This window comes from Ovis canadensis, chromosome 6 (genome assembly GCF_042477335.2).
Source record: "Ovis canadensis isolate MfBH-ARS-UI-01 breed Bighorn chromosome 6, ARS-UI_OviCan_v2, whole genome shotgun sequence".
NCBI lineage: Eukaryota > Metazoa > Chordata > Mammalia > Artiodactyla > Bovidae > Ovis > Ovis canadensis.
Window position 1 is genome coordinate 109,184,597 of NC_091250.1, and position 14,735 is coordinate 109,199,331.

A 14,735-nucleotide genomic window follows, 5' to 3' on the forward strand; every position below is an offset into this window, starting at 1 on the left:
ATCAGTGGGTAAATGTTTAAAGCAGTATGTTTTAAATGTTTAAAGAGATCACTTAAAGGGTGTCTATGGGTAGAAAAAGAGAGGTCATGTGACTGAACCCTCAGGTAGTCCACCTTTTAGAAATCGGCCAAATAAGGGTAGCTCAGCCAACAGGAATGGAATGAATAGCCAGTGAGAATAGAGTTTCAGAGGACAAGTCATGATACAGTAGGAAGAGGGGAGACATATTCTGTGAACTACTGTTGACGGGTCAAGTCAGAGGAACACAGGGTTATTCTCAGTGGAGTATTAGGGATGTAACTTGATGGAGGCAGGTCGAAGAGAAAATGGAAGGAAAGGAAGCCGAGACAGAAAGGTTGGGCAACTTTTTTGGAAAACTTAGCGTTCTTCAGAAAGTATTAGATGGTTATTGAAAGGCAGTATTTTGTTTTAAGATGAAACATTTTATAGCAAGTTTGTCAGCTGCTGCTGTTGATCTGGGAAAGCAGGAGAAGCTGACAGTGTAGAGAGAGGGATGGGTGGTGTCGCTGTATCGGTGAGGAGGTATGGGATCCCGTGCTCGGATGAAGAGCGTTGGCCTTCATAAGAATGCAGACAGTTCATCCATATGACAGGGAGGAAAGCAGGATTGTAGGTATAGATTCAGGTCAGTCAGCAGGTAATTTTTTTTTTTAACGTATAACTCCTCTGTTTTGGATTTCATTCTTAGCTAGGTCACCACAGAGCATAGAGTAGAGTTACCCATGTATGCTAAACAGTAGGTTCTCATTAGTTGTCTATTTTATACAGAGTAGTGTATATATAAACATCAATCTCAATCTCCCAGTTCATCCCACCCCATCCCCCTTCCCTCCTTGGTGCCCATACATTTGTTCTTTATGTCTGTGTCTCTGTTTCTGCTTTGCAGGTAAGTTCATACGTACCATTTTTATAGATTCCACATATGTACATTAATATATATAAACTGGATAAGCAACAAGGTCCTAGTATATAGTGTGATAAACCATAATGGAAAAGAATGTGAAAAATACTGTGTGTGTATATATATATATATAACTGGATCACTTGGCTGTATAGCAGTAATTAACACAGTGCTATAATTAAACTGTTACTTCAATAAAAAATGAATTTTAAAAAGTTTAAGGTAAAACTAAAAAATATATATATATATTTTTAATATGTTAAATTTGAGTTAAAATGTTGATGATTAAAGGTTAGGAGGGTATAATGTATGTTTGGAGTCTCCTGCATGATCCTTTGAAAATTCTTAGTTTTTACTTTGATTCCTTTTTTCTCCTTTGTTTATTCAACTGCATCTTTTTCTCTACCTTAATGGAGAACAAAGTGGCATTAGAATCCAGTAAAGTTTCAATTTTTATCTCTTTCTTCATGCCAGCTTCTGTAACCATTGGTGTAGTAATGAGCTGCCTCCAGATTGTATCACTCAGTGAGATATTATTTCTACTGCTAGCTCTTGCTGCTTTTCTAGTTCCTTCCTTATGGTAAGGCAGGTCAGATGAATTTCATGTAAAGGTAAGTAAAATGTTCTTCAAAGATTTCAAGACTCCCCTGTTTCAGCTTTTATCATGTGTTATTCTATAGGTTTTAATTTGCCATCAATGTGTCTAAAGTTTGATAAGCATCATCATTGTATACACTTATTTATTGTTTATTACTGTGGAACAATAATATCACAGATTTAGTGCCTTAAAACAATGCACATTTACTATCTCAGCTTCTGTGTATCAGGAATGTGTGTACAGCTAAGCTATGTGTTCTGCTTCAGTGTCTCAAAGCTCCAGTCGGGGTATCAGCTGGAGCCATGGTTTTGTCTGAGACTTGACTGAGGAAGGTTTGCTTCCAGGTTTATATGGCTTTTTGGCAGAATCCAGTTCCTTGCAGGTTTCTGGACTGAGGGTCTCAGTTTCTTGGTTCATGGCTCTCTCCATATGCCCCCTGACAACATTGTATCTTGCTTCTTCAAAGCCAGTAGGGAGAGAGACTCCTTCAAGATAAGCATTGCATTTTTATGTCATGTAATCAGTTATGCATAATCATCATGTCTCTTGCCTAGAAGCATGTTGCAGGTCTCATCCACGCTCAGTGGTAGGGTGTCACACAAGGGCATGAACACCACGATGTGGGTCACCCTAAAGTCTTTTTGCCACAAATCATTTTTTATATCTTAACTTGGATTGGATGTTTCTCTTATTTAGTAATTTTTGCTACTTGTTTAGATATAGTGATAACTTTGGATTTCTTATTTTTCTAACCAGATTCTGTTGGCCGGGACATCCCCAAAATGCTTGAATTATTTAAAACTGGACTTGAAATTAAGGTAGATGAAGAAAGGGAGAACTTCCTGGAGACCAAAATAGCAACAGTAAGTCATAGTGAATATTATTCAGTAACCCCTTTCTTTTTTATTGAAGTGATTCATTAATAATTTATGACATACCAGTCCTTTGAGCTTGTCCTTGTCACTGGCATTAGGAGTGGCACTAAATACGTACATACTTTTTTTGTGGGTTGAATTCATACATTTTAATGGTGCTGTAGAAGTCCTTTTCTAGAGTTACATGCCACTCTCCGACATTTTCTTGTGCTTTGCCTTATTTGTCATTTCTGTGTTGTTTTTGTTCTCTAATATTTTAAGCATTTTGGGAGTTGGGTCTAGATCTTATATATACCTTATAGGATATTGCAGAATGCTGAGTCTGTAGTAGATATTTAATACTACCTTAAGGGAATTGAGTAATTTGATTTTAATAAATTGTTTCTGATTATCCCTTCTTATGTTTTAAAAACTGCCCACTTACAGAAGATGCTGGAAATTAATTTCCAAAGTCATTTTTGAGACATTAATATAGATAAGGCAGATTTGTAGAGGACTGTGTTTTAAAACATATAGTTTTTGCTAGTATTTTTTAATACTACAGAATTTCTAACATACCTATTTAATGTCTGTAATTTTTTTCCTATGCAATAACTATAATAATATTGTTAGCCAAATTTACACAATGTTAACCAAGTGCCAGGCACTATTCTAAACACTTTTCATATGTTCTTTTAATCCGAACCCTATGAGAGGTGGATTACCATCTCTGTTTTTTAGATGCAGGGATAAAGGCCCAAAGAGATTAAGTAATTTTTCTAATGTCTCACAGCTAGTATGAGGCATACTAGGTGTTTGAACCTCAGGAGTCTCAAGAGTCCAGGCCCTTTAGCCTTACACCATCTTGCCTCATAACTGGAATTACTTGAAGAGCTCTTATTCCTTCTCCCATGCTACTCCTGAGAGCAGTTCTACATTAAAGCCAACAGCTAGAAGTCCAAGCTCATGAGCTGAGCGTATTACAGATCATTAGAAATATATAAAGGGCCCTTCGCTAATTTTACGGAAGGAAAACTTGGTGCAGAAAGGGGGCAAAACAAGTTTATTCCAGTCAGGGATTAGGAAACCCCTTATCACTTCCATTATCATCAAAGCTTAGCTCTAATTCATTTGGCACTAGCTCTACTGGAATCTGATGTTGGAATTTTCTTGTTCCCGAAAGGCCCTTGGCTGTGCATCTTCTTTCTCAGGGATGACAACACTGTAATATGAAACACAAGCAGAAAACCAAATACAAGTTTTAAGATCATATTCTGGAGCTGTAAAGACGTAGGCATGACTACCTATTCTGCTACTTAAAGGATGGCAGGTTTTGGACAAATTTCTTTTCTGTTTTTAAAGTTTTTTAAATTGAAGTGTGGTTGATATACAATATTATTTGTTACAAGTGTCCAAGATAGTGACTCATATATTTTAGAGGTTATACTCCATTTATATTTTTATAAAGTGTTGTCTATATTTCCCATGTTGTACAATATATCCTTGTAGCTTATTTTATACATAGTAGTTTATATCTCTTTAACCCCTTACTCCTATATTGCCCCTTCTGAACAAGTTTCTGAATGTTGTTGTATCTCAAACTTCCTCATCTATAAAATTTATGTAGTAATATCTATTTCATAGTATGGTTTGGAAGATTAACTAAAAACTTTGGAATGGTATCTATCAGCTATTGTTACTCTTTTGGTTGGACTTTTTGGGTCTGTAAAGTATCTTTATGAGACTCTTTGTTCCTAGTTTTATCTTTTTCTTAAGTAATGTTTTCCGTATATTGAATAGTTAATAATTTATGTATATATCCTGACTCAGTGTATAATAAACCATGGCATGTCATTCATTCTTTTTAACAAATATCATAGTGATTGAGACATAGGCTTCAGACCAGACTTACCTGGGTTTTTTAGAGATATAATGCTTTTTTTTTAAATGAAAAATAAATTAATCTGTGCTTAAATAGAATCTTTTTGAGTACTACTAAAATAGTATAGTAGAGTAGGATGTTTAAAGAATCTTAGTTCTGGGTTAGAACTGATAGAACTTTGTGAGCCTCAGTTTTCCCCCTTTCTCTATTTTCCCTATATATAACATGATGTTGTTGGTATGTACTTTCTGGATTAGGAAGGAGTGGATGAGATAATGACCTAATAACTATTAAAAAAAAAATTCTAGGCTTCCCAGGTGGTGCTCGTGGTAAAGAATCTGCCTGCCAGTATAGGAGACATAAGAGACATGGGTTTGATCCCTGGGTTGGGAAGATCCCCTGGAGGAGGGCATGGCAACCCACTCCAGTGTTCTTGCCTGGAGGATCCCCTGGACAGAGGAGCCTGGCAGGCTACAGTCTCTGGGGTTGCAGAGTCACACAGGACTGAGTGACTTAGTGCACAAACACATGCATGCACTTCTGGCTAAGATGGAGTAACAGGGACTTTAACTACACCCCTCCGCCCCCCGCACACCTAAAGCAGTCAGCATTATCTTGATACCAAAACCAGGCAAAGGAAATGACAGTCCAGCATCATTCATAACTGTAAATATTAAAATTATAAGCTAAACTTTAGCAAATAGAATCTAGCAGTGTGTAAAAGAATAACATATCATGATCACTTAGGGCTTATCTTAGGAATACAGGTTAGTTTAACACTAAACAATCACTATAATTTACCACATCTGTTTGTTGTTCAGTCGCTAAGTCATGTCCGATTCTTTGTGACCCCATGAACTGCAGCATGCCAGGCTTTCCTTGTCCTTCACTATCTCTCTGAATTTGCTCAGACTCATTGAGTCTGTGATGCCATCCAGCCATCTCATCCTCTGTCATCCCCTTGTCCTCTTGCCCTCAATCTTTCCCAGCATCAGGGTCTTTTCCAGTGAGTCAGCTCTTTGCATCAATCAGGTGGCCAAAGTATTGGCACTTCAGCTGCAGGATCAGTCCTTCCAATGATTATTCAGGATTGATTTCAGCTAACTAAAAATCAAGTCATGTGATCATCTCTGTAGCTACAGAGAAAACACTTGACAGAATTGAACACTCCTTCCTGATTAAAAAGTCTCAGCAAACTAGGAATGCAAGTTAATGTCTTCAACCTGGTAGAACAGATGTAGAACAGATGTAGAAAAATCAACAGCTGATATCATACATAGTAATGAAAGGCTGAATGCTTTCCTCCTCAGATCAGGACCAAGAGACGGATATCTACTCTCACCAGTTCTTTTCATTGTTAATCTAAGGATTCTAGGTAGTGTATTCAGGCAGAAAAAAGAGACATCCTAATTAGAAAGGAGGAATAAAACTGTCATTTTTCACAAGATGACATGATTCAGCTACTAGAACAAGGAAGTGAGTTAAGTAAGTTTCAGAATACAAGGTTAATATACGGAAATCAGTTTGCTTCTATATAACAGCAATGAACATTTGGAAATTGAAATTTAAAACTAAGGAATGCCAAAGTAATGTTAAATAAATATGAAATACTTAGGGATAAATCTGACAAAAGATAAAACTCCATACACTGGAAACTTCAAAACATAGTCAAGAGAAATTAAATAGATCTAAGTAAACGATAAGGTGAACCATCTTCGTGGATCAGTAAACTTAATATTGTGAAGATGTCAGTTGTCCCTAAAGTAATGTATAGACTGTATGGATCAAAATCCCATTAAAGTTTTTTGTAGAATTGACTTGATTCTAAAATTCATGTAGAAATACAAAGGGTCTAGATGAGTCCAAATAGCCTTGGCAAAGAACAAAGTTGGAGATCTATCTGACTTCAAGTTTTATAAAGCTACAGTAATTTAGACAACGTGATATTGGTGTCAAGAAACAAAACAATCAGTGGAATAGAGAGTCAGAAGGAAAAAAAAGTATAAAACACATGGACAACTGATTTAAAATAATGTGCAGAAGCGTTTTTAATGGCAAAGCAATAGACTTTTCAACATATGGCACTAGAACAATTAGATATCTATATGAGATAAAATGAACTTCGATCCATACTTCATACCATGCTTAATTATCCCAAAATGTATCAAAGATCTAAATATAAAGTTTAAAATTTAAAAAAAAATAAAGTTTAAAATTATAAAACTTCTAGAAGAAAAAGTTGGGTTAGGGAATAATTTCTTAGCTGTAAACCAAAAGCATGATCCACAAAAATAACAAATTGGTAATTCATGCTTTTTAAAAATTAAAACCTTTTTCTCTTTAAAAAGCTGTTAAGAGAATGAAAAAATAAATCATAGATTGGGATAAAATATTTGTAAATCATCTCTGTGATAAATCCACAATGTATAAAGAACTCTTAAAACTCAACAATTAAACAGTCTAGTTTTAAAAGTCAGAAGATTTGAAATACCTCATGAAAGTATGACAAACACATGGCAGATGAATGACAAACATTGAAATATGCTCAGCATTATTAGTCATTATGGAAATACAAATTAAAATAACAGTGAGGTACCATTGCACATCTACTAGAATGTCTAAAATTTCGAAAACTGATCATACCAACATTGGTGAGGATATGGAGTGACTGGAATGCTCATATGTTGCTGTGGGGATGTAAATGGTGAAACCCATTTGGCAAACAGTTCTGTGGTTTAACAAGTTTAATCTACTTACTATATGATCCCATCACTTCACATTTAGATGTTTGCTCAGGAGAAATGAAAGCATATGCTTATGCAAAGATTTATAAACAGATGTTTATATCAGATTTATTTGTAATAGCCAAAACCCAGGAACATGTCACATGTCCATCAACAGGTAAATGTATAAACAAACTTTGTTATTCTATACAATTGAATTTTCTTTAATAATAAAAAGAAACATTATACATGCTCTAACATGAATGAATGTTTAAAATATTGTGCTGAAGGCAAAGGGCATACAAAAGTACATACTGTGTGATTCCATTTATATAAAATTCTGACAATACAAAGTGATATGTAATGACAGAAGGCAGACTGGAAGTTGCTTTAGGGACAAAGTGGCTGGGATGGGGTGGAAATGAAGGATGACAAAGGAGCACAAGGAATTGGGGACATGATTGACATGACTGTTATCCTGACCAGTGATGGTTTCAGGAGTGTGTGAAAGTGTTAGATGCTCAGTTGTGTCCTACTCTTTATGACCCCATGGACTGTAGCCTGCCAATCTCCTCTGCCCATGAAATTCTCCAGGTAAGAATACTGGAGTGGATAGCCTTTCTTTTCTCTAGGGGATTTTCCCAACCTGGAAATGAAACCCAGGTTTCCTGCATTGTGGGCAGATTCTTTACCATCTGAGCTACCAGATAAGTGTATATGTATGTCAAAACTTGTTAAATTGACACTTTAAGAGTGTGTAGCGTATCTCTTGGAATACTGTTTAGCAATAAGAAGGAACAAACTATGGATACATACCATGATGTGGATGAACATCAAAAACATGCTCAGTGAAAAAAAGCAGATGCAAAAACCACATTCAAGTGAGATGTCCAAAAAAAGGGGTGAAACTGTAAAGACAAAAAGATTAGTGGTTGCCTGAGGCGAAGGGGTTGGCGAAAACAGGCATTAACAGTAAATGTGCTTCAGAGATCGTTAGTTTGAAAACTGACTTATGGTGTTGGTAGAAAAAAATTATTTAAAAAGTCATTGAATTATGATTTAGAAAATGGTGAATAATATGCAAAATATGCCTGTATAAAGTTATCAAGTATACCTCAATAAAGATTTAAAAGGGAATAAAAAAATCTGTCTGTGATTGTATCTAATATAACTATTCCATAAAAATATTTATTATTTTAATTATCAGAGGTAACAGACTTTAACAGAAAATCTTTGAAAAAAGGTTTTTAAAGCACAGTAATATATCTTCCTTAAAAGTCTGAGATTTCCACAGGTGATGTCATTGTATAGTTGGAAATACTAGAGGTTTATTTTTGTTGTTGTTTTGTTGTTGTTCCTTTGTGTGATACAAGGATTGGCTTTAGAATGAATGTATGGATGAAAGGGCACTGACAGCATTACATATCCATTAGCGGTCCACTACATTTTGGATAAAAGGAGGCTATCCAGAGCAGAGTTCACAAACTACATATGGCCCATGGACCAAATCCAATTGTGGCTGTTTTTTTAACAACAGACTCGTGACCTAAGAATGATCTTTTACAGTTTTTTTTGTGTGTGCTAAGACGTTCAGTTGTATTGTACTCTTTGTGATCCCATGCACTGCAGCACACCAGGCTTCCCTATCCATCACCAACTCCTGGAGCTCGCTCAAACTCATGTCCATCAAGTTGGTGATGCCATCCAGCCATCTCATCCTCTGTTGTCCCCTTCTCCTGCCTTCAATCTTTCCCAGCATCAGGGTCTTTTCTAATGAGTCAGCCCTTTGGATCAGGTGGCCAAAGTATTGGAGCTTCAGCTTCAGCCTCAGTCCTTCTAATGAGTATTTAGGGTTGATTTTATTTAGGATTGACTGGTTTGATCTTCTTGTAGTCCAAGGGACTCTCTCAAGAGTCTTCTCCAACACCACAGTTCAAAAGTGTCAATATATATTATATGTAGTGAATCAATAATTTATAAAAATTGAACTTAAACTTTTCAAACAATCCTTGTCAGTAATACTGAAAGTAAAAATTTTAATTCCTGAGGTTTCACAAAATAAGAGTCAGAATTAAGAGTGTTGTCTCTATTCATTATAGGCATGTTTAGTCAGGTGTATATTTTGACATTACACAGAAAAACTAAACAGTGTCCAAATACTATATATGTCCAGATACTGTAGGCTAGACCTGCCAGAATAAAGACTTTGAAGTAATTTTCAAAGGCTGTCTGTTAGTATTTTATAATATACCACAAATCCATTTTATGTTAGCTGTGAGGCTGTCAGAAATATGTTTTGTTTTTTCTCTGATAGATTGCTTGTTTGATTTAAGAATCTTGGCCTCCAGCCTGCTTTTCCAGTACGCCAGTCCCATTGTTGATTGGTTTTCTTAACATGTCCTTTATGATAAGGTAAAAGTTCTTCCTAATTTTCTGTTAATATTGACTTTCCCATTTTAAAGATACACATAATATCTTTATATTTGTCAAAAACTGAAATGTTCTGTCTTCCTTCCTTCACTTTTGTTAATATTGACTTCTTCACATATTTCAAAATCATATGTGGTAGTGTTGTAGTTAGGTTTCATTTGCTGAGACTGATGGAGATCAAAGATAGAACTTTTCACTAGGAAAAAAATTCTCGAGCCGTAAAATATGGTGCATTAGGACTTGTAGTAGGGGCATTTATCAAGAGGAAAGGACATGAACTGTAGTTTAATGGAAAGCATGGAATGTGCTCATTCGGTTATTTAACCTCTCATGGTATTTCATACCGTAGTAAATTACGACTCCTGTGGCCTGTTATGTCCGTGCCTGAAAGAGCCTGTAAAGTCTGACCCATGTTTCTGTGTATGTTTTCAAGTAGCAACTAGCTGACTTTTATGTCTGAAACCAGTTCAGTAGAATCTCACATATGTGGAAATCATTACTGTAGTTTTCATCTGTTTTAGGATTTTCAGATCAAAAGTAACCTAGAAATCTTCCAGGATTAATAAAGTTAGATGAAGTTTCAGAATAAAAATGTAGATTTGTGATATAATGCACAATGGACCTTTCAAAGGGTGCTGCTGCTAAGCCGCTTCAGTCGTGTCCGACTCTGTGCGACCCCAGAGACGGCAGCCCACCAGGCTCCCCTGTCCCTAGGATTCTCCAGGCAAGTGCAGTGTACTCTAAAATCTACTCAGTTTCAGGTTACATTTTGGAGTTTTGGCCGCTTTAAATGCTTTGGTGTTAGACAGTAACTTCGTGGGATTTCCTATGCTTTATAAAAAGTGTTCAGCTTTCAAAAGAATGTTTTGTGATGACCTGCTATAATTTCAGTCACCTTTTGCCGTTTTCATTTTTCACTTCAAAGTAATTCTTTTCAAGTATCCATGTACATACAAGCTTTTTAGAATGACTTTTCACTGCAGTATTTTTTAAAAAACCATAAAATCAGGAATCTTGATGGTTTATCTTCATTTTATCTTAGAGCATTGGGGGCTCCATATCTCTTCAGAAGAGAAAACTTTAAAGAGAAAGTAAATTACATTCATAACATTTCAGGTAAGAAAATAATGAAATATTACAGATTTTCTTGGAATTTATTGCTTAATAAAGTTTATTTAAGCTCTTCTTTGAAATAGGTTAAGCTCTTGTTTGTAAATACCCTCCACATCTACACATCTTTTTCTTCAGTTTATTTTGAAAAATTTTGAATGAATGGAAAATTGAAATTATAGTATAACAAACACCTATATACTCATTACCTTGATTCACTAATTTTTGTTATATTTGCTTAGAACAACTAGTATACGTAGTTTGTTTAAAGTAGTAGATATTCTTTTATATTTTCTGAACCACTTAAAATTAAGTTGCAGGCATTATAATACTTCACCCCTAAATATTTTTATGTTCATAACCTAAGAATAAGACATTCTTCTTTATATTTTTTAAAATTTATTTTATTGAAATATAGTTGATTTATGTGTTAATTTCTACTGTATAGCAAAGTGATTGAATTATACATGTAATAGATGGGGAAACAGTGTCAGACTTTATTTTTTTGGGCTCCAAAATAACTGCAGATGGTGATTGCAGCCATGAAATTAAAAGACGCTTACTCCTTGGAAGAAAAGTTATGACCAACCTAGATAGTATATTCAAAAGCAGAGACATTACTTTGCCAACTAAGGTCTGTCTAGTCAAGGCTGTGGTTTTTCCTGTGGTCATGTATGGATGTGAGAGTTGGACTGTGAAGAAGGCTGAGCGCCGAAGAATTGATGCTTTTGAACTGTGGTGTTGGAGAAGACTCTTGAGAGTCCCTTGGACTGCAAGGAGATCCAACCAGTCCATTCTGAAAGAGATCAGCCCTGGGATTTCTTTGGAAGGAATGATGCTAAAGCTGAAACTCCAGTACTTTGGCCACGTCATGTGAAGAGTTGACTCATTGGAAAAGACTCTGATGCTGGGAGGGATTGTGGGCAGGAGGAGAAGGGAGGACCAAGGATGAGATGGCTGAACAGCATCACTTACTCAATGGATGTGAGTCTGAGTGAACTCCGGGAGATGGTGATGGACAGGGAGGCCTGGCGTGCTGGAATTCATGGGGTCGCAAAGAGTCAGACACGACTGAGCGACTGAACTGAACTGATACACTTTTTCATATTCTTTCCATTATGGTTTATCGTAGTGTATTGAATATAGTTTCCAGTGCTATCTCAAATGTTTTTTAAAGTACTTTTTTTAGTATAGTTTTTAGAATTTCTTGCTATTTTTTTCTATCTATAAATTATCAATTTGCTCTTTTTATTATCTTGAGATTTGCTTTGTTGTTCGTTTTCTAACTTTCTAAGTTTTATGTAAGATTTGTGAGTTTTGTTTTTTTTAATACTGAAAGAGTGAAATTTGCCTCTAATTACAAGTTTGATATTTAGTTTTTTTGTCATTATTTTCTTAGTACTTTTTATTCTTATTTGGGAGAATATTTTAAACTTTTGGAACCTTTTTTGACTTGCTTAGATTTTTGGTATGTTCTAATTTAACTGCCTTAATGGTTGAAGAATGTATCCTTTTTAGTTTCTACTTTAAAAAAATTTATCGAGACTTTCATTGTGGCCTTTAGTATAATATTAATATTCTTTCCCAAAGTATCACACGGGCACTTGAAAATAACATGTGCTCTGAGGCTTCCAAGTAAAGACTGAATGAATACCACAGTGGTAACTGAATAGGAAATGTCAAATCTTAAGTCAGCAATGGAGAAAGCCAAAGAAATAAATGTCAGGATTTTTAAAAAGGCTAGGATCTGGCTCTGGATACCACAGGGACTGAGTGTTAATGCTATGTGTGGGGATGGAGCAAGAATCCTCTGAAACAGATTTAGTTGAAAACTATTGAAGATTTTTACATATTTCCTGACCCTGAGTAACTGCCCTTTCCCATGCTAGTAGGTGGCAGGAAAGGTGAAAACAAAGGTCTCTTACTGGGAGAGATCAGGAGTTGAGAAAATTTGAAAACAGGGAGATTAAGTGAATATATGTATATGGAATATTGAGAAACCCTCCCCTCCTCCCCACCCTCTCCTCTTCCCTCCTCCCCACCCTCTCCTCTTCCTTCCTCCCCACCCTCTACTCTCCCCTCACCTGGCTCCCAGAATTCTGGCCACCAGTCTAGGCAGGAGATTGTTGTTTAGGCGCGTAATCATGTGCAACTCTTTGTGACCCCATGGAGTTTAGACGAGGCTTAATTTAAGAGTAATTATCATAATTAGGCTTTTGAACAATTTTGTAACGTTTTTCTTCCCACTTGGACATTCATGGTAGTTTTACTCTTTCAATCTCTGGATGAAGAGGTAGTTGTTCATCGTTGGTACTTTGATGAATGTTATTTGACATGATTTATTTGTAGTCTTTTTCTTTTTAATGTAGTTTGTTTTCAGACTCCCTTTTCCCTACCTTCTGCCTTCCTCCCTCTTTCTCTGTCCTTTTATTTTTTCCTTCTTTTAATAGCTCTCTGAAGTTTTTCTTTTCTATTTTTTTTCCTTATTGCTTTTTTTCTTTTCTACTTTTCCCTTTCTCCTTGTTCATTCACCTGCAGATTGGAAAGACATGGAAAGAGAAATAAGTTTGTGGGAAGATTAATATGAATTACTTGAAAGTGAATACCACGGAATAGTTTTTCAATGATGTGCAACTTACTAATATGATAACATTGAATATCTAATCAAAAAATGTTGCTTGATAGATGCAGCCTCAGTTACTTGTGCTTAGTTGCCCTGTCATGTCTGACTCTCTGTGGCTCCTTTGACTGTAGCCCACCAGGCTCCTCTGTACATGGAATTTTCCAGGCAAGTATACTGGAGTGGGTTGCCATTTTCCTACCCCAGGGGATCTTCCCCATCCAGGGATCGAACCCACGTCTCATATATATATCCTGCATTGGTAGGAGGAGTCTTTACCACTAGTGCCTCCTGTAACTAACAAATCAGTTGTTTATATTAAACAATGTTTTTATATAAATGTTTGTTCTCTAAAGATGTTTAAATATTTTTCTGTTATCTTACATTATTCATTCATTACATCATAAAACTTTTGAAATATATTTTAAAATATATTTTGACAGTCTTTGAATTATTACTAATTCCAAATTAGTGGCATCAGTACATTTATTATGAAACATTGATTCCTCCTGGGAGTGAGTGAAGTCCTACTCTTCCTATTTATTTTCTTCTATCCCCAGACAGATTCCTACTAGTATCATATGAAATCTGCTTAAGTAAATAAAAGAGTAAAATATTCTAAAGAAACAGTGTATTTTCAAAATATGTATGCTACTTGTTATATTTTAATTTAGAAGCTATTGCTAATTCTTTTCTTTTAATTTATTAATATGAAACTAGAACATAAACTCTTAAAAGTAATTTGGATTGAGGAACGGTTCTAAAAACTCCATTAAATATAATTGAAATTTTGAAGAACATCTTTTAAACATAATAGCCTAGCTTTGACATGAATGGTTATCATAGCATTAAAGGAAAACCAGCTGTAGCCCTTTTACAGTCACGTGAATATCCAGGATGAGAGGTTAGATAACATCACCAACTCAATGGACGTGAAGTTTGAGCAAACCTAGGAGGTAGTGGTTGGAGAAGGAAACGGCAACCCACTCCAGTGTTCTTGCCTGGAGAATCCCAGGGACGGGGGAGCCTGGTGGGCTGCTGTGTCTGGGGTCGTACAGAGTTGGACACGACCGAAGCGACTTAGCAGCAGCAGCAGGAGGTAGTGGGGACAGAGGAGCCTGGAGTGCTACAGTCCATGGCATCTCAAAGAGTCAGACACAACTTAAGAAATGAACAACAAAATATCCTGATTTTGAGAACTTGTAAATAATGCTATTAGCAAACAGAACATTTTCGTAACAGGAGAAAAAGAAAAAAACAGGATAGGACAGCTCAGATTTTTGTTTATGCTAAATCACGCCAAGACCTGATTTAACTAGTGTTTCTTGTCTGGGCTTCAGATATACTTGGATCTTTGACATACATAATATAAAGGCCCTGTCTTTGATGTGCTTTTTTCCTCCTTTTTAAAGTTGTAGACATGGTCCCTTCCTAGGTGTGTATCACTGTATTTTGCTTGTGTAATAGTGAATTGTTTCGTGGCAAGAATCTTGTCAACTTGGCAGCTGATGAAAGATAATGTATATGGTAACAAAAATAAACAAGTTCAAGGGTAGGGAATATAAACATAGTAAAATCTTGTGTTGAAATCAGAGC

The 14,735-nt window shown here is 35.8% G+C and overlaps 1 protein-coding gene across 7 annotated transcripts in view; it reads left to right on the plus strand.

Moving 5' to 3' along the window:
- Positions 1-14,735, plus strand: part of MRPL1 (mitochondrial ribosomal protein L1) — a 69,984-nt gene that overhangs the window by 35,165 nt on the left and 20,084 nt on the right. For 3 of the 7 annotated variants that reach the window (XR_011257818.1, XR_011257816.1, XR_011257817.1), the window contains exons 7-8: positions 2,277-2,383; positions 10,452-10,525. Coding sequence is in view for 2 of the 7 variants with exons in the window: in XM_069594451.1 (XP_069450552.1) it covers positions 2,277-2,383; positions 3,558-3,602 (152 nt within the window). In the remaining 5 variants the exon portion in view is untranslated. Of the gene's footprint in view, positions 1-2,276; positions 2,384-3,557; positions 6,464-9,293; positions 9,392-10,451; positions 10,526-14,735 lie in introns of those variants that run through there. The other 4 variants (XR_011257819.1, XR_011257820.1, XM_069594451.1 and 1 more) reach the window with 3 other exon arrangements.